The following is a 21,106-nucleotide window of genomic DNA, read 5'->3' on the forward strand; positions in this document are numbered from 1 at the left end:
AAACGTTTAAAAATCGTGTACAAAACGCACCCCATGGCATTCCGCATGTGCTGTGCTAATGCTGCGCTTTTTTCCGCCGTGGAATCGCATCGCGGAAAAAATCACAGCATGCTCATTCTTTTGTGCGGAATCGCAAAGAATTGCCGCGATTCCGCACTCATAGGAATGCATGAGAATCGCTTACTTCCCGCATGTGGCTATGCCCACCATGAGCGAAGTTAAGCGTCTCATGTGCGGTTGGTACCCACGGTGTGTAGGAGAGGAGACTGTCCTCCAGGCCCTGGGTACCATACCCCTGTAAAAAAAAGAATAAAAAATAAAAAATCAGGGTATATTTACCTTCCGGCGTCCCGCGCTGCATTCCCGTCCTCAGCGCTCCCAGTAATGCCTTGCGGCAAGGTCCTGTGATGACGCGGTCTCGCGAGATCGCTATAGTAACGCGAGACCAACGTCATCACAGGTCTCGCAAGGCATTACTGGGAACGCTGAGGCCCGGGATGGCAGCGCGGGACGTCGGAAGGTAAATATACCCCGATTTTTTATTTTTTTAACATTTTATCTTTTACTATTGAGGCCGCATAGGCGGCCTCAACAGTAAAAAGCTGCTCACACTTGTCAAACACTATGTTTGATGAGTGTGACCAACCTGTCAATCACTTTCCAAGCGATGCTTCAAATCACTTGGAAAGTGCTTGAGAAAATCGCAGCAAAATCGCGAACAGAATCGCGGTAAAATCACGGTGAAATTGCACGGAAAAAAACGCGCGATTTCTGGGAAGGAGTCCGGTTTTTAGTGTGCGTTTTAACACGCAACGTGGGCACATAGCCTTAAAGCAAAACCCACAGCACAAATGCAAATCTAGCTTCATCACATGACACATGCCCCTGAGAGAGAATGTGCGCCAAAGCGGATTTAGAAGCCCAGTGAGCCACCCTGTATCTAAAACGGCCGACGCGCCAAAGTGATTCTTAAAGGGCCGGCGCACCAAAATGAGTCTTAAAGGGCCGGCGCGCCAAATCGAAAGCTGAGTGACCCCAGGCTCCAAATCGGAGGCTGATCGACCATGGCCTACAAATCGGAGGCTGAGCCACCCTGGCCTCCAAATCGGACCCAGAGTGGCCCCGCCCACCAAATCGGACTCTGAGAGATCCCGCCCACCAAATCAGACCCTGAGGGGCCCCGGCCACAAAATCAGACCCTGAGGGGCCCCACCCACAAAATCGGACCCTGAGGGGCCCCACCCACAAATTTGGACCCTGAGGGGCCCCGCCCACCAAATCAGACCCAGATTGGCCCCGCCCACCAAATCCGACCCTGTGGGGCCCCGCCCACCAAATCAGACCCTGAGGGGCCCCGCACACCAAACCGGACCCTGAGGGGCCCCGCCCACCAAATCAGATACTGAAAGGCCCCAACCACCAAATCGGACCCTGAGGGGCCCTGCCCAACAAATAGGACCCTGAGGGGCCCCACCCAGCAAATAGGACCCTGAGGGGCCCCACCCACCAAATCGGACCCTGAGGGATCCCGCCCACCAAATCGGACCCTGAGGGGCTCCGCCCACCAAATCGGACCCTGAGGGGCCCCGCCCACCAAATCGGACCCTGAGGGGCCCCGCCCACCAAATCGGACCCTAAGGGGCCCCGCCCACCAAATCGGACTCAGAGATCCAGCCCACCAAATCGGACCCTGAGGGGCGCCGCTCACCAAATCGGTCCCTGAGGGGTCCTGCTCACCAAATTGAACTCTGAGGGGCCCCGCTCACCAAATCGGACCCTGAGGGGCCCCACCCACAAAATCAGACCCTAAGGGGCCCTGGCCACAAAATCGGACCCTGAGGGGCCCCTGCCACAAAATCGGACCCTGAGGGGCCCCGGCCACAAAATCGGACCCAGAGGGTCCCCACCCACCAAATCAGACCCAGAGGGGCCCCGCCCACAAAATCAGACCCTGAGGGGCCCCGGCCACAAAATCGGACCCTGAGGGATCCCGTCCACTAATTCAAGCCCTGAGGAGCCCAGGCCACCGAATCGGATCCTGAGGGGCCCCATCCACCAAAACAGACCCTGAGGGGCCCCAAAGGCCAAAGTGGCCCCTGAGAGGCACCCACAGTTAAAACGGATCCTGAGATGAAAGTCTTGCAGAGGCAGCAGGCAAGTCTCTCTTAAAGGGGCAGCCCGGGCTCCATTTCAAAGCACTATCTGTACTTCCTTCAGGAAATACACATCTAGTTAAACTATACTAATCCCATCTGCCATTCTCAAGTGAGGTGACACAGATATTATGGTTTAAACTTGGGAAAATCACAAAAATAAATGTGTTTCACATCCTGCTGTATATGCTTTTTCCACTAAAAACACAGAAAAACCTGATAGCTGCATTTTTTTGCTATGTTTTTACACTTACTTATTGCTTTCTATGGGTGAAAAAATGCTGAAAGTGACATGCTGCAATATTCAAAAACACAGTTTTTCAATTCAGTAACGAAAAAACATGGATTTTTGTGAGTACTCACCGTAAAATCCTTTTCTCCGAGACGTCATTGGGGGACACAGATACTGTGGGTGTATGCTTCTGCCGCTAGGAGGCTGACACTAAGTGAAAAAAAGAGGTTAGCTCCTCCTCCGCAGTATACACCCTCGCCCCTATTGCGGGCGGAAATCAGTTTGGTGCCAAAGCAGTAGGAGGACAACAAATCAGCCTTAATACAGGTACAACATGTCCAAAGGAAAAACACCACCCTTATATCAAATAAGTAAACACATATTCATTTAAACAAGAGCCAACTGGCTAATAGGGTGGGTGCTGTGTCCCCCAATGAGCGTCTCTGAGAAAAGGATTTTACGGTGAGTACTCACAAAAATCCATGGTTCTCCTTCGTCTCATTGGGGGACACAGATACTGTGAGACGTCCTAATGCAGTCCCTGGGTGGGAGATTGACTCACCGATCCAAGCTACATGCACCTCCTGTTTAAAGGTGCGCCACCGTTGCTTGGAGAATCCTTCTACCCAGGCTTGCATCCGCCGAGGCCTGAGCATGGATATTATGTTTGGCAAATATGTGCAGGCTGGACCAGGTTGCTGCCTTACAAACCTGTTCCGTCGAAGCCTGATGCCGAAGCGCCCAAGAGGCGCCCACCGCCCGGGTAGAGTGCTCTCTGATCCCTGCTGGAATCGGCGTGCCTCTAATGCAGTAGGACTCCTGAATAGTCAAACGAATCCATCTGGTTATGGTCGACTTTGAGGCAGCGAGTCCCTTCCTGCATTCTTCAGGGAGCACGAACAGCGTGTCCGTCTGAGGAAAGGGTGCGACACGTACCTCCGGAGGGCTCTTACCAGGTCTAACGTGTGAAGAGCCTTCTTCCACACGGTGCACCGGTGCTGGACAAAATGAAGGCAAAACAACATCTTCATTGATGTGAAAAAGAGGACACGACCTTCGGCAGAAAAGGAGAGGCTGGTCTGAGGACCACCTTATACCTATGGAAACTGAGGAATGGAGCTCGGCAGGATAGAGCCGCCAGCTCTGAAACCCGCCTAATGGAAGTGATGGCCACTAAGGGAACAACTTTCCAGGAAAGGTACCTCAAAGCGATATCCTGAAGCGGTTCCAATGGAGCTTCCTGCAGAACACTTAGGACCATGTTAAGAACCCAGGCGTCCATCAGCGCCATATAGGGAGGTATCAAGTGGAACACTCCCCGGATGAAAAGTTTTCACCTGCAAATTGGTAGCAACCCTGCACTGGAACAGGACGGATAAGGCCGACATTTGTCTCCTGCGGAAACCTGGGGCAAAGCCCAAGTCTAATGCTCTACCGACTGAGCTATCCGGGCTCTCTGAGCACGACTGGAGAAAAACCAAGATGCTGGAGATCGAGAATCTTAGTGGAAAAACACTGCGGCCTCAACATCAAGCAAAGAACACCTTCCAGCTGTGGTGGTAAATTCATGCTGAAGCAGGCCTCCGGGCACTAATCGTTGTAGCGACCACCTTGCTCCCGAACCCTGCCTGGGTTAGAATCCAAGATTCAACGGCCCTGCCGTCAAACACAGGGTCCCTGAGTTCGGGTGGCAAATTAGCCCTTGAGACGGTAGAATTGGGCGCTCTAGCAGGCACCCAGGAACATCGGCAAGCAGCTGCCTTAGATCTGCGTACCACGCTCGACGGGGGCCAGTCTGGGGCCAGCAGAATCGTCGGCCCCCCTTCCGTCTTGATCCCTTTGCTGACTCTCGGGAGTAGTGGCAGTGGGGGAAATAGATATGGGAGGCGAAACTGGTTCCATGGCAGAACCAACGCGTCCACCGCGAATGCCTGCGGGTCCCTGGCCCGAGCGACATATGTGGGCACCTTGGCATTCACTCTGGAAGCTATCAGGTCCACATCCGGAGCTCCCAACAGTTGACAAATCTGTTGAAGAACTTCGGGATGTAAAGACCACTCTCCGGATGCAAGACCCTGCCGGCTGAGGAAGTCTGCCGCCCAATCTTCCACGCCCGGGATGTGGACAGCTGAAATCACCGAGTGGTTTGCTTCGGCCCACTGAAGAACGTGCTCCACCTCGCGCATGGTTGTTCTGCTGCGGGTGCTGTTATGAATGAGTCACCGGAGGAGGAAAAAAACAAAAACACAAGCTAAGTCCAGAAATCCGGAGAGGTTGGTAGCGAGCGGATTGCAGACCCCTGATCCTATTCACCACAACTAACAGTAGCCGTGGGGGGTTCCTACGGTGCCCTAGACCCCTCGCCACAGCCGGAGAGCTAAATAAGCCTAAAGAAAGAAAGGGGAAATCTAAACTGCCCCAGAGCAGACCCCAAAGCAATAGACAGCCCCCAACATGTATTGTCGGTGAAAAACAGATGAAAACACAAACACAGACAGAAAGACAGGCTGAGCAAATGATGGGGCCCAACTAACTAGATAGGAAAGGACAGAAAAGATGCTGGCTGCAATCACGCAAAAAACCCTGCCAAAAATAATGTCCAACACGTCTGATAGAAAAGGCCATGAAGTCACTAGACTTCAAAATCACTATATCAGCACTCAGGTATATTCTGAAGACAGAGCAAAGAGATCAACTGATCACAGACAAAAATGGAGTTCAGCCCGTCCCAACCAGGGCAGGCTGAACACAAACACTAAGTAAACAGACAAAATCTCATGGAAAAATAGCAGAGCAAAAACTTAGCTTTTAGTAGACAGGAACTAAACTGGATGCCAGAGCTCAGAGCAGAAAGGACCACCAGCAACACTGCAGGGCGTCGGCTGCCTTATATCCACTCAGAAATTCCGGATGTCCAATCACACTCCACCTGTTCAGATGACAGGTTCTTCCCATCCAGATCAATTTCACTACCTCCTTTCACCAGCAGAGGGAGTTCATCAGACATCAGAGATGAAGGAGAAAATGAACTCATAACAGGGTGCTCCCCTGACAAATTATGTAAACCACCGCCGTGGCGATGTCCGATGGAATCCGGACGGGGCGGCCTGCTAGAAAGTGATGAAACTTCTGCAGAGCCAGCCGAATTGCTCGTATCCCCAATAAGTTGATCGGGAGGTGTGCCTCCTGTGGCGACCACCGTTTCTGGGTTGTGTGGTGGCGAAACAACGCTCCCCAACCGAGGAGACTGACGTCAATTGTCATTATCAGCCCATGACATGGGGGGAAAGATTTCCCCTAGGCCAGAGAGGAACTGGTTATCCACCATCTGAGCGACTGCCGGACTTGAGAGGACAGTTTGCACCGCCGATCGAGCGTGAAAGGATTCTTGTCCCAGGCTGACACGAGGCGTGCTGCAGGGGGTGAAGGATGGAACTGGATGAAAGGTATCGCTTTGACTGCTGCCACCATTTTCCCTAGGATCCTTATTCCGGATCGGATGGTATGAGGGACTGGTTGGCGTAGTGTCCGGACTCCCTGCCGGAGACTAGCGCCCTTTCCTGAGGGAGAATTATCAACCTTCAGCAAGTGTCGAAGATCATTCCTAGGAAGGAGATCCTCTTGTCAGAGACACCGCACTGAACTTGCTCACTGAGCCAGTGCGCGTGCCCTGAGTAAAGCGAAAGCGTGCTCAAAGCTACCTGTGGAGCGGGCAGCAACCGAATAGATGCGTACTTCAGAGCCGCAGGACCTGAAGCACGTGACTGCTAGAGGCGTGGCCTAAACTCCACAGAGCTAGGAGCTGCAAGACAATTCCTAGCAGAGTAACTGCGAGACAAAGTTGCCAAGGGGCATAGACAGGGAGAATAGTCAGGACGTAGCCAATGAGTCACACACAGAGATAGCTGCAAGGTACCAGAGGGGCGAGCCGAGAGTAGTCAGGTCAAAGGCAATGAGTCATACACAGATAATAACGCAGTACAAAAACAACAGGCAAACTCACAACGGGAAACAGAATTGGGTCAGAACCATATAAACAAGCTATAGCAACAAACAGGCACACGGGGGTCAGCACACTAGGCCAAAGGCAAAAGTATAACTGGCAGGGATTGAAGCTACCCAGAGGTTTATGAAGCTCTCCCAGAACCAGAAAGAGGCCACAATCATTAACCCCAAGTGTGCAGGTCAAAACCTGCACAGAGCTCCAGACATTAACCCCCGGTGTGTGCCTCAAAAACCTGCACTGGGATCATGACACCTCTGAGCTGGCACAAGGGATGATTTCTTTGCATTGACCAACCATCTAAGCGGCAAGAGTATCTAGCGTGATGTTGACACCTTTCTCACATGCCCGTATTGACGGGCCCTTGACCAAGAGGTTGTCCAGATAAGGCAAGACGACTATGCCTCAAGAATTCAGTGTGGCCCTGACAATTGCCATAACTTTTGTGAACACTCTGGGAGCCGTGGCTAGCCCGAAGGGTAGCGCTACGAACTGAAAATGCTGAACGCTGATGGTGAAGCGTAGCCGCCTCTGATGAGGAGGAAAAAATGGGAATATGCAGAAATGCGTCCTGGCTGTCAATTGAGGCCAAGTATTCTCACTGCTCCATGACCGCTATGACTGAACGGAGACTCCATCCGGAAATGTCTGATCCTGATGAATTTGTTCAGAAGCTTTAGGTCCAAAAAAAGGCCTGACAGACCCGTCCTTTTTGGGAACCGCAAAAAGGTTGGAATAAAACCCCTGAGCTCTTCCGTGTTCTGGCACTGGAACAATGACTCCGTTGTACAGGAGCGACTTGATGACTCCCAATAGAGCCCTTACCTGGGTATCCACCCTGGGAAGCCGGGAAAGAAAAAAACCATCTTGGAGGGTATCTGACAAATTCTATTTTGTAACCTGAGGACACCAATTCTTTTACCCATGCGTCGTGAGCGATGTTGGCCCAGACGTGGTGAAAACAGAGCAGGCGGCCGCCCACTTTGCTGGTGTCGTCTGGTAAAGACCTCGAGTCATTTGGCCGATGATCCTTAGGATCTGGGTCCCCTCAATCTGGCCTGTTGAGCACGCATTCTCCCCTATGGGTTGGCTCTATATGACCTGCCGCTCCCTATCCTGATTGGGGCGGCTTGAGGTGGCGGAATTGGGCCCCGTAGTCCACCCGGAGTCTTTTAACGCATGACCCCGGACCGGTCTCCTATTCGGGTCCCGGACCAGGCTCAGGCTGCCTAGCGGCCGCCACCTGACCAATGCCGTCACGCCCGGCCTAGAATGGCCGGTGGCACTGCGAAAGGCCCGAAAACGTGCCTGAACCGGGTGACGAAAAAACGATTTAACCTTCTGTTGAGGGAGAAACCCGCTCTTTCCTCCTGTGGAGTCGGAGATAAGTTGATCCAAAAATAGGCGGTCGCACTGATAAGGCAGGGAAGTCAAGGACTTCTTGGAAGTAGAATCGGCCCGCCATGTCCTCAACCATAGGGCTCTTCAGATAGAGATTGCATTAGCGGCAGCAAGTGCTGAACAATTGGCCGCATCCAAAGACGCATTCAATACATAATCTCCGGCTATCGTCATCTGACATGTGACCTCCGAGATCTCTGCAGGTAGATCCTGATCCTGCATGACCTTGTTTAATGTTTCTGACTATGATATCATAGCCTTGGCTACCCAAGTTGCTGCGAACGAGGGAGCGAGTGCAGACCCTGACGCCTCATAAACTGAACGAGCTAGGCTCTCAATAAGGCAGTCCGTGGGATCTTTAATCGAGGAAACCCTAGGGACAGATAACAGGGTCTTAGTGGCCAGGCGTGAAAGCGGAGGATCCACTATCGGGGATTCCATCCATTGTTTACGGAGGTCCGGAGCAAACGGATAACGCGTTTCGAGTGCCCTTTAACCCGAGAAAAATGCCGTTTTGGACGTTCTCTGTGACGCTGCACTATGTCCTCAAACTCAGGGTGAGAGGAAAAAATTCTGTGCGGCTGCTTCACTCGTTTACATGCCACTTTATGCCCCGTAGCCGCTGCGGTATCATCCTCAATCCCCAGGGTCTGATTGCGCTCTGGAGTGTCCAGGTCAATGGGCTCGTCTGAGTCGCAATCTGAGGTCTGCTCGCTATCAACCACTGGTGACGGGGAGCGAGAAGCAGATCTTACGGATGTCGAAGGCACCGGATGGACTGGGCAACACCGTGTGGATTCGTTTCCCCCGGGTCTGCCTGGAGTGAGGGCGGCCCCTGCAGGCCGGAGGCTCCTGTGAGGTGGAGGTTCCCTCTAAAGGCGGCGAGACACTGTCCCTGCCCCTATCTGGGGCTTGAAGGGATTCTATTGCTCTCGCAAGCGACTCCATGTACTGTGACAGTGATCGGGCCCACTCTGGGGGATTTGACACATTGGTCGCGGTCGCAGGGGAGGGCTCCTGGGCGCGTTTGGATTCGCAGGCTTCACATAAATGCCTGCTCTCCGCCCACGGAAACGCAGCCCTACAAGAAATGCATGCCGCGTAAAAGAACGTGTGCGTCTTTGCTTTTTTCGGACATGCTGTATCTGTCCGCTGCTGGGGATATGGGGAAGAGGTAGCCCCTCATTTTTCCCTATAGCGTGGCCTCTCGGGCAGCACTTACCCCAGTCCTGCGCCCCCCCTGACCCGGATGCTTCCTTTAACTCGCGCGCCGACATCTGTGGCGCGCACCAGCCTGTAAAATCGCTCTAGGGGCGGTACTCCCACTTTGCGGCCTAGCCCGTGCTCCGAAGCCGGGGCCTCGATTTTTACCGCCGCCGAGTGCGGGGCGGGCTGCCAGAAGTGACACGCGGCCCCGAGGGCAGAACTACCGGCCGCGGCCTAGCTCCAGCCGAAGCCGCGGTCTCAATTTTTCCCATACCCGACCGGGGTGGGGCGCTACTGACCGGCGCAGCGTTCCTGTCCTGATGGATCCAGCCCTTCTCTTGCATGACTAGTGGACGCCGCGAGGCGTGCTGCGGCTGTGGGCTCCAGCTCGAAAACTTCGCAGGAGCCCTCCCCGACCCTCTCCTCACCGATGATCCTCTTCAGCCTGAGTGCAGGTATGTGAGGGGGTCTTTGATAAAAAAATAGGACGGTGCAGGCACCCTAGCTCCATCTAACCCCTTCAGGGGGTGAGGAGAGGGACCGTCCGCCACCTTGCAGCACCGCCGTCTAGCGTTGGTGGAGCAGTGGGGGCCGCACAGACTAGTCTTGTGCCTCTGTGCAAGCCCATGGTTTCAATACCTAGGGGTGGACAGGGCTAAGTCTGGCATAATGTCCCACGTCGCGGGAAAGGATACGTGGAGGGATACTCGCACGTGCTCGCCCGTTGATGGTTTGGGGGAATCGGATCCTTTCAATAGGATGCGTTGCCCCTGTCTCATCTTCATAAAATAACAAACAAAAATAGAAGTCTGGGGAAAAGTCCCAGATATGTCCTTCGGTGCGGGAAAGTATACGCGGAGACGATACTCAACGCGTGCTCGCCGCCCATTGATGGTTTGGGGAGATCGGACCCTTTCAATAGGATCCGTCTCCCCTGTCTCATCTTCATAGTAAACTAGAAAAAAATAGTCTGGAGAGATCCAGACTGTGTGTGCCTCCATAGGACACGAAGCAAAAAACTGATTTCCGCCCGCAATAGGGGCGAGGGTGTATACTGCGGAGGAGGAGCTAACCTCTTTTTTTCACTTAGTGTCAGCCTCCTAGCGGCAGAAGCATACACCCACAGTATCTGTGTCCCCCAATGAGACGAAGGAGAAAAAACACGTGTGCATGAGAATATATCATTGCTTTTGCTGGTACTGTAAAATGCAGCATTTAATTTGCATATATTTGCAAATAAATTGTGAACATAGCCTAACATGCACTTTTGTGAAGAAGAAAAAAAAAAAAAAAGAGTGCATCTTATAGACCGGAGACAGCATGCAAATGTACACTAATGTACATTTCCGGAAACGGCATACAGTGGGTGACAGACGCACCGGATTCATTAACCCCTTTCTGACATCAGACGTACTATCCCGTCCATGGGACCCGGGCCCCTATGCCCATGGACGGGATAGTACGTCTATCGCGATCAGCGGCGCCCACGTGGTGAGCGCCGCTGATCGCGGCCGGGTGTCAGCTGATTATCACAGCTGACACCCGGCACAATGTGTCAGGGGCGGTCACGGACCGCCCCCGACACGTTAACCCCTTGCACACCGCGATCAAACATGTACCGGGGGTTAAAGGGAAGCATCGGCAGGGAGGGGGCTCCCTCTGTGATTCCCTGAGCCCCCCACGGCAGCGCAATGTGCAGCGCTGCTGCGGGGGGCTCCTTTCCTGCAGGCCCCCGAATCCAAGATGGCGACGGGGGCCTTCGGGGGCCTGCAGGAAGCTGGCTTCCTCAGTGCCTGCAAAGCGCAGGCAAGAGGAAGTCTTCTTCAATGCCTGTGACAGATTGCTGATCTGTCACAGTGATCTTAGGACAGTGATGTCCCACCTGGGACTATTTAATAAAGTAAAAAAAAAAAAAAAAAAAAAAAGTGTTAAAATAATTTAAAAAAAAAATCGCCAAATAAATTAGAAAAAAAAAAAAAATATTCCCCCAAATAAATCCATTTTTTGGAAATAAAAAAAACAAACAATAAAAGTACACATATTAGGTATCGCCGCGTCCGTAACGACCCGCCCTATAAAACTGTCCCATTAGTTAACCCCTTAAAAAATAAAAATAAAAGACGAAGCAAAAAATAATGATTTATTATCATACCGCCAAACAAAAAGTGTAATAACGCGCGATCAAAAAGACGCGTATAAATATCCATGGTACCGCTGAAAACGTCATCTTGTCCCGCAAAAACGAGCCGCCACACAGCATCATCAGCGAAAAAATTGAAAAGTTATAGCTCGCAGAATAAAGCGATGCAAAAATAATTATTTTTTATATAAAATAGTTTTCATTGCATAAAACCGACAAAACATAAAAAAAGACCTAAATGAGGTATCGCTGTAACCGTACTGACCCGAAGAATAAAACAGCTTTATCAATTTTACCGCACGCGGAACGGTGTAAACGCACCCCCTCAAAAGAAATTCATGAAACGCTGGTTTTTGTTCATTCTGCGTCCCTAAAATCGGAATAAAAAGCGATCAAAAAATGTCACGTGCCCGAAAATGGTACCAATAAAAACGTCAACTCGTCCCGCAAAAAATAAGACCTCACATGACTCGGTGGGTCAAAATACGGAAAAATTATAGCTCTCAATATGTGGTGATGCAAAAACTATTTTTACAATAAAAAGCGTGTTTTAGCGTGCGACAGCTGCCAAACATAAAAACCGCCATAAATAGTAAATCGAACCCCCAGTTATCACCCCCTTAGTTAGGGAAAAATAATAAAATTAAAAAAATGTATTTATTTCCATTTTTCCATTAGGGTTAGGCTTAGGGCTAGGGTTAGGGCTAGGGTTAGGGTAGGGCTAGGGCTGATATTAGGGTTAGGGGTGTGTTGGGGTTCGGGTTGGAGTTAGAATTGGGTGTTTCCACTGTTTGGGCACATCAGGGGCTCTGCAAATGCAACATTGCATCTGATCTCAATTCCAGCCAATTCTGTGTTGAAAAAGTCAAATGGTGCTCTGTTGTGAGTTCATTTTCCCCTTCGTCACTGAGGTCTGGTGAACTCCCTATTCTGGTAAAGGAAGGTAATGAACCTGATTATCAGGCACCTGAGCCTAATGATGATGACTGGCTGAGTGGAGTCACTGACTGGATATAAGGCTGTCGACGCCCTTGTGCCCTGCGGGTGATTTCTCTGTGGACTTCTAGGACACCAGTCTGATTCCTGCTCCTCTAAAGCTAAGTTTTCTGCTTTGCCTTTTTGCATTTGTGTTTTGTTTTTTGTTTGCCTTGCTTTTCTGGATTCTGCCATTCCCTGCTGGGGTGAGCTGAATCTCCTTTTGCCGGTTGCTCTGTCTTCAGAATATTCCTGAGTACTGACATAGTCTTTTTGAAGCCTAGCGTCTTCAGGGCCTTTTTCACTGTCAGTCTGTTGGCTCTTATTTTCATAGGGTTTTTCACGGATTGCAGACAGCAGCCTTCCTGTCCTTTCCTATCTAGTTAGCTTGGGCCCCGTCTTTGCTCAGTCTATCTTTCTGTCTGTGTTGTGTTCTTTCTTCTTGCTTCACCGTCATTATATGTGGGGGGCTGACTTTTGCTTTGGGGTCTGCTCTGGGGCAGTTTAGATTTCCCTTTCTGTCTTTAGGCTATTTAGTTCTCCGGCTGTGTTCGAGGGGTCTAGGGCATCGTAGGAACCCCCCACGGCTACTGCTAGTTGTGTTGATAGGTTCAGGGGTCTGCAATCCGATAGCTGCCAACCTCTCTGGTTTTCTGGACTTAGCTTGCATTTCTGTTTTTGCCTCCTACGGTGACTCAATCATAACAGTGCTCCTTCCCTTCCAAGCTCTGCCATGCGCCCAAACAGTGTTTTACCCCCAAATGTAGGGTATCAGCCTACTCAGGACAAATTGCAAAACAATTTTTGGGGTCCAAATTCTCCTGTTACCCTTAGGAAAATAAAAAATTGGGGGCAAAAATATCATTTTTGTGGAAAAAAATGATTTTTTTATTTTCATGTCAGAGCGTTATAAACTTCTGTGAAGCACTTGGGGGTTCAAAGTGCTCACCACACATCTAGATAAGTTCCGTGGGGGGTCTAGTGTCCAAAATGGGGTCACTTGTGGGGAGTTTCAATAGTTTAGGTACATCAGGGGCTCTCCAAACGCACATGACACCCGCAGATCATTCCATCAAAGTCTGCATTCCAAAAAGTCACTGCTTCCCTTCCGAACCCCGACGTTGTGTCCATACAGTAGTTTTCTCCCACATATGGGGTGTCAGCGTACTCATGACAAGTTGGACAACAACTTTTGGGGTCCAATTTCTCCTGTTACCCTTGGGAAAATGAAAAAATTGGGGACTAATTGATCATGTTTGTGGAAAAAATACGATTTTTTTATTTTCATGCCCTGGCATTATAAACTTCTGTGAAGCCCTTGGGGGTTCAAAGTGCTCACCTCACATCTAGATAAGTTCCTTAGGGGGTCTAATTTTCAAAATGGGGTCATTTGTGGGGGGTTTCCACTGTTTAGGTACATTAGGGGCTCTCCAAAGGCAACATGACACCCGCAGACCATTCCATCAATGTCTGCATTCCAAAACGTCACTACTTCCCTTCCGAGCCCCGACGTGTGCCCATACAGTAGTTTTCTCCCACATATGGGGTATCAGCACACTCAGGACAAATTGGACAACAACTTTTGGGGTCCAATTTCTCCTCTTACCCTTGGGAAAATAAAAAAATGGTGACTAAAAGATCATGTTTGTGGAAAAAATACGAATTTTTTATTTTCACGCCCGGGCGTTATAAACTTCTGTGAAGCACTGGGGGGTTCAAAGTGCTCACCACACATCTAGATAAGTTCCTTGGGGGTCTAGTTTACAAAATGGTGTCATTTGTGGGGGGTTTCCACTGTTTTGGTACATCAGGGGTTTTCCAATCGCGACATGGTGTCCGATCTCAATTCCAGCCAAAAACGTCAAATGGCGCTGCTTCCCTTCCGAGCTCTGCCATGCGCCCAAATAGTGGTTTACCCCCACATGTGGGGTATCAGCGTACTCAGGACAAATTGCACAATAACTTTTAGGGTGCTGTTACCCTTGGAAAAATAAGAATTGAGGGTGAAAAGATCATTTTTGTGGAAAAAATATGATTTTTTAATTGTACGGCTTTATGTTATAAACTTCTGTGAAGCCCTTGGGGGTTCAAAGTTCTCACCACACATCTAGATAAGTTCCTTAGGGGGTCTAGTTTCCAAAATGGTGTCATTTGTGGGGGGTTTCCACTGTTTTGGTACATCAGGGGTTTTCCAATCGCGACATGGTGTCCGATCTCAATTCCAGCCAAAAACGTCAAATGGCGCTGCTTCCCTTCCGAGCTCTGCCATGCTCCCAAATAGTGGTTTACCCCCACATGTGGGGTATCAGCGTACTCAGGACAAATTGCACAATAACTTTTAGGGTCCTGTTACCCTTGGAAAAATAAGAATTGAGGGTGAAAAGATCATTTTTGTGGAAAAAATATGATTTTTTAATTGTACGGCTGTATGTTATAAACTTCTGTGAAGCCCTTGGGGGTTCAAAGTTCTCACCACACATCTAGATAAGTTCCTTAGAGGGTCTAGTTTCCAAAATGGTGTCATTTGTGGGGGGGTTTCCACTGTTTTGGTACATCAGGGGTTTTCCAATCGCGACATGGTGTCTGATCTCAATTCCAGCCAAAAACGTCAAATGGCGCTGCTTCCCTTCAGAGCTCTGCCATGCGCCCAAATAGTGGTTTACCCCCACATGTGGGGTATCAGCGTACTCAGGACAAATTGCACAATAACTTTTAGGGTGCTGTTACCCTTGGAAAAATAAGAATTGAGGGTGAAAAGATCATTTTTGTGGAAAAAATATGATTTTTTAATTGTACGGCTTTATGTTATAAACTTCTGTGAAGCCCTTAGGGGTTCAAAGTTCTCACCACACATCTAGATAAGTTCCTTAGGGGGTCTAGTTTCCAAAATGGTGTCATTTGTGGGGGGTTTCCACTGTTATGGTACATCAGGGGTTTTCCAATCGCGACATGGTGTCCGATCTCAATTCCAGCCAAAAACGTCAAATGGCGCTGCTTCCCTTCCGAGCTCTGCCATGCTCCCAAATAGTGGTTTACCCCCACATGTGGGGTATCAGCGTACTCAGGACAAATTGCAAAATAACTTTTAGGGTCCTGTTACCCTTGGAAAAATAAGAATTGAGGGTGAAAAGATCATTTTTGTGGAAAAAATATGATTTTTTAATTATACGGCTGTATGTTATAAACTTCTGTGAAGCCCTTGGGGGTTCAAAGTTCTCACCACACATCTAGATAAGTTCCTTAGGGGGTCTAGTTTCCAAAATGGTGTCATTTGTGGGGGGTTTCCACTGTTTTGGTACATCAGGGGTTTTCCAATCGCGACATGGTGTCTGATCTCAATTCCAGCCAAAAACGTCAAATGGCGCTGCTTCCCTTCCAAGCTCTGCCATGCGCCCAAATAGTGGGTTACCCCCACATGTGGGGTATCAGCGCACTCAGGACAAATTGCACAATAACTTTTAGGGTCCTGTTACCCTTGGGAAAATAAAAATTGGGGTGAAAAGATCATTTTTGTGGAAAAAATATGATTTTTTAATTGTACCGCTGTACGTTATAAACTTCTGTAAAGTCCTTGTGGGTTCAAAGTTCTCACCACATATCTAGATAAGTTCCTTGGGGGGTCTAGTTTCCAAAATGGTGTCACTTGTAGGGGGTTTCCACTGTTTAGGTACATCAGGGACTCTCCAAACGTGACATGGCATCTGATCTGAATTCCAGCCAATTTTGCATTGAAAAAGTCAAACGGCGCTCCTTCCATTCTGAGCTCTGCCATGCGCCGAAACAGTCGTTCCCCCCCACAAATCAGGTATCAGCGTACTCAGGACAAATTGCACAATAACTTTTGCAGTTCAATTTCTCCTGTTACCCTTGGTAAAATAAAAAAAATTGAACCTGAATTATTTTTTTTGTGAAAAAAAGTTAGATGTTCATTTTTTTTTAAATATTCAAAAAAATTCCTGTGACGCACCTAAAGGGTTAATAAACTTCTTGAATGTGGTTTTGAGCACCTTAAGGGGTGCAGTTTTTAGAATGGTGTCACTTTTGGGTATTTTCTATCATATAGACCCCTCAAAGTGGCTTCAAATGTGATGTGGTCCTAAAAATAAAATGGTGTTGTAAAAATGAGAAATCGCTGGTCAACTTTTAACCCTTATAACTTCCTAACAAAAAAAATTTTGGTTCCAAAATTGTGCTGATGTAAAGTAAACATGTGGGAAATGTTAGTTATCAAGTTTTTTTTGTGCCGTATCTCTGTGATTTAAGGGCATAAAACTTCAAAGTTGGAAAATTGCGAAATTTTCAAAATTTTTGCCAAATTTCCGTTTTTTTCACAAATAAACGCAAGTTATTTGAATGAAATTTTACCACTAACATGAAGTACAATATGTCACGAGAAAACAATGTCAGAATCACCGGGATCCATGGAAGCGTTCCAGAGTTATGACCTCATATAGGTACAGTGGTCAGAATTGTAAAAATTGGCCCGGTCATGAACGTGCAAACCACCCTTGGGGGTGAAGGGGTTAAGGTCAGTGTACTCCAGCGAGTGCTTCATTAAGACTACCATGCGCTATGCCAGTCTTAATGAATCTTCCGCAAAGTGTGTGCTGAAAATATGTTTTTCCTATTTTCTGCTGTCTAAACCAGGGGGCGTCTTACAGTAAGGAGATTCCTATAGTTTGAAAATAAGGTAAGTGAATGATAAAAAAGGAAGTTCCCTAAAAAAAAAAAATTGCTAATATAACCACGAAAATGTTGCTCATTGGAAATCTATGTAAAAACTCTAGTTGTAGTCATATTCTCGCTATGTGCCCACGTAGCGTTTTAAAACGCTCACTAAAAACCGGACTCCTTCCCAGAAATCGCGCGTTTTTTTTCGGCGCGATTTCACCGCGATTTTCGCGTGCGATATTCAAGCACTTTCCAAGCGATTTGACGCATCGCTTGGAAAGTGATTGACAGGTTGGTCACACTCGTCAAACATAGTGTTTGACAAGTGTGAGCAGCTTTTTACTGTTGAGGCCGCCTATGCGGCTTCAATAGTAAAAGATAGGATGTTAAAATGCTAAAAAAAAATAAAAAATCGGGGTATATTTACCTTCCGACGTCCTGCGCTGCCATCCCGGGCCTCAGCATTCCCAGTAATGCCTTGCGAGACCTGTGATGACGTAGTCTCGCGTTACTATAGCGATCTCGCGAGACCGCGTCATCACAGGACCTTGCCGCAAGGCATTACTGGGAACGCTAGGCCGGGAATGCAGCGCGGGACACCGGAAGGTAAATATACCCCGATTTTTTTTTATTCTTTTTTTTACAGGGGTATGGTACCCAGGGCCTGGAGGACAGTCTCCTCTCCTCCACACCGTGGGTACCAACCGCACATGAGACGCTTAACTTCCCGCATGGTGGGCATAGCCACATGCGGGAAATAAGCGATTCTCATGCATTCCTATGGGTGCGGAATCGCGGCAATTCTTTGCGATTCCGCACAAAAGAATGAGCATGCTGCGATTTTTTCCGCGATGCGATTCCGCCGCGGAAAAAAGCGCAGCATTAGCACAGCATGTGCGGAATGCCATAGGAATGCATGGGGTGCGTTCTGTACACGATTTTTAAGCGTTTTCTTAGCGTTTTCGCGCCGAAAATCACGGCAAAAACGCTCAAAAATCGCTACGTGGGCACACAGCCTTAGAGATGAGCAAACAATGTCGGCTCCTTTAGCGCTACCTGAAGAAGCTGCCTCAGGAACCCAGGTACCTGGAGCGCTCCCAATAATCAGGTGTCTGGCGCCTCAGCTGCAGGTGTCGCGGCTGTGTCACAGTCACAACACATGCATGGAGAGTCTGTTTGTTGTGACTGTCACACAGCCATGACACATGCAGGTGCGGCGCCAAACAGCTGATCATCGCGAGCACTCCATGTATCCGGGTTCCCTCTGCAGCTTATTCGGTAAGTGCTATAACTTGCTGAATAAGGAGGAAGCCGACAATGTTTGCTAATCTCTAGTCGTATTGGCTGGTACTTTTTTAATTTTAATAATCTACTAAATCGAATAAATTACTTAACTGGTTACTATCGTTTGAAAATAATTTCCGCACTAGTACAAGCAAATATAACAAACTTTCTGATATATCTTATTGTTCTTTATTTATGAGCCACTTTAACTCCTCCCCATCTCCAAAACCAGTCAATTAAGCTAAAAAAAATAATCAATTTTGCTCAAAATAAGATCATGGTGGGACCAAATTACAGCCACTTATTGAAATTTACATTGACAGGAAGTTCGAGGAGAAGGGACATGCAGACTGAAAAAGATAGATAAATAAATCAAGCTGCAGATTTCTAGTGTTTTCCCTCAAATCAAAGCAGGATTCACAGTTACACAGCTCATTACTGCTGTATACTGTCTTCTATACTGCTGCTGCTTCTCAACATATGCTTCATAAAGACAGGCAAGCAGGAATGTCTCCTGGCTCTGTGTACTATGTGTGCGAGGCATTAAAGCAAACCTGTCAGCAAGATTTTGCTAAGTAAACTACAGGCATTGTCAAGTTGGTAGTGTTCAACTGTTTAAAATGATACAAGGGGGTGAAGAATTCAGTCTTGAGGTTCTTGTGTAATCAGTGTTAGCTTTCAGTTAATGATATGCCCGTGCTCTGGGACGAGAGTGTAGGTGTCGGCAGAGTCTTATCTTGGTGATCGAAGCCAGAGAAACCAAGGGAAGACCTGTCCACAGGCCGCCCCAAAGAACAAGCTGTGTCTCTCGCTCTCTGTCTCTATGGTGAGGAACACGTTTGTACTTCGGGGCGGCCTGTGGGTATCATTTTAAGACTTTAACATAGTAAAACTGACAATGCCTGCAGTTTACTTAGTAAAATCCGGCTGACAGGTTCGCTATAAAGCAGATTGTCCCCATCCACTAGCTCAAACGCAACTGAATATTAAAGACAGAATTGGTGAAAATGTAGTCAACACGAGTCTTATAATAGCTAGAAATGGTGATATTCCTAATGACCGCTTATTTTAAAAATTCCTGAAATGACAGGTACACATAAATGACTGTACAAACAGGCACATCTGGCGCAAAAAATAATATCATACCTTCACCAAACTCATTCACTATGACGGCAATTCTTTTGTTGTGCTGTTCAGTCAAAATATAATTCAAAAGTGTTGTCTTCCCAGCACCTAAGTCATAAAGAAATGAACTAAACATAAGCAAAAAAATGATCTGATGAAAAATAAATATACAGTATATACATATATAGAGCTCAGCATATATGAGTAAGCACCGTAGAAAAAAATGTAATCAATATCTCACTAAACACAATAATAATATATTAAAATATATATCATCGAACATTTTTTATAATAAATAATAATAATAATTTTTTAACTCATAACATGACGGTAAGGTTAATAATAAACCTTTCATTAGTTTCACTCAAATTAGTTGATGCAAAATGAATACACCCCACATCAAAAACTACTACATCTTTAAGGGCAACACCAAGCCTTATAGGCATGGAAGCCACAAGTTGGCGACATACTGCAATATCTATCATCTTCCATTCTTCAAGAGCAACCTCATTTAGAGCCTGGATGGAGGGCGATACTCGACTTGTCTCTTCAAAATTCTCCATAATATAATAATAATTTTTATTTCAGTAGCGCCAACATATGCCGCAGCACTTTACATTTTCAGTACAGAATAATACATACAGTGGGGCAAAAAAGTATTTAGTCAGTCAGCAATAGTGCAAGTTCCACCACTTAAAAAGATGAGAGGCGTCTGTAATTTACATCATAGGTAGACCTCAACTATGGGAGACAAACTGAGAAAAAAAAAATCCAGAAAATCACACTGTCTGTTTTTTTTTCATTTTATTTGCATATTATGGTGGAAAATAAGTATTTGGTCAGAAACAAAATTTCATCTCAATACTTTGTGATATATCCTTTGTTGGCAATGACAGAGGTCAAACGTTTTCTGTAAGTCTTCACAAGGTTGCCACACACTGTTGTTGGTATGTTGGCCCATTCCTCCATGCAGATCTCCTCTAGAGCAGTGATGTTTTTGGCTTTTCGCTTGGCAACACAGACTTTCAACTCCCTCCAAAGGTTTTCTATAGGGTTGAGATCTGGAGACTGGCTAGGCCACTCCAGGACCTTGAAATGCTTCTTACGAAGCCACTCCTTCGTTGCCCTGGCGGTGTGCTTTGGATCATTGTCATGTTGAAAGACCCAGCCACGTTTCATCATCAATGCCCTTGCTGATGGAAGGAGGTTTGCACTCAAAATCTCACGATACATGGCCCCATTCATTCTTTCATGTACCCGGATCAGTCGTCCTGGCCCCTTTGCAGAGAAACAGCCCCAAAGCATGATATTTCCACCACCATGCTTTACAGTAGGTATGGTGTTTGATGGATGCAACTCAGTATTCTTTTTCCTCCAAACACGACAAGTTGTGTTTCTACCAAACAGTTCCAGTTTGGTTTCATCAGACCATAGGACATTCTCCCAAAACTCCTCTGGATCATCCAAATGCTCTCTAGCAAACTTCAGATGAGCCCGGACATGTACAGGCTTAAGCAGTGGGACACGTCTGGCACTGCAGGATCTGAGTCCATGGTGGCGTAGTGTGTTACTTATGGTAGGCCTTGTTACATTGGTCCCAGCTCTCTGCAGTTCATTCACTAGGTCCCCCCGCGTGGTTCTGGGATTTTTGCTCACCGTTCTTGTGATCATTCTGACCCCACGGGGTGGGATTTTGCGTGGAGAACCAGATCGAGGGAGATTATCAGTGGTCTTGTATGTCTTCCATTTTCTAATTATTGCTCCCACAGTTGATTTCTTCACTCCAAGCTGGTTGGCTATTGCAGATTCAGTCTTCCCAGCCTGGTGCAGGGCTACAATTTTGTTTCTGGTGTCCTTTGACAGCTCTTTGGTCTTCACCATAGTGGAGTTTGGAGTCAGACTGTTTGAGGGTGTGC

The 21,106-nt window shown here is 47.8% G+C and overlaps 1 protein-coding gene across 4 annotated transcripts in view; it reads right to left on the bottom strand.

The window, feature by feature from the left end:
- LOC141086301 (zinc-regulated GTPase metalloprotein activator 1B-like) overlaps positions 1 to 21,106 on the bottom strand; it is a 347,538-nt gene that overhangs the window by 270,146 nt on the left and 56,286 nt on the right. For all 4 annotated transcript variants that reach the window (XM_073572259.1, XM_073572258.1, XM_073572261.1 and 1 more), the window contains one exon: positions 19,212 to 19,298. In XM_073572259.1, the coding sequence (XP_073428360.1) occupies positions 19,212 to 19,298 (87 nt within the window). The remainder of the gene's footprint in view (positions 1 to 19,211; positions 19,299 to 21,106) is intronic.

The sequence above is a fragment of the Dendrobates tinctorius genome, unplaced genomic scaffold, assembly GCF_039654945.1.
Source record: "Dendrobates tinctorius isolate UK_male_01 unplaced genomic scaffold, ASM3965494v1 ptg000031l, whole genome shotgun sequence".
Lineage (NCBI taxonomy): Eukaryota > Metazoa > Chordata > Amphibia > Anura > Dendrobatidae > Dendrobates > Dendrobates tinctorius.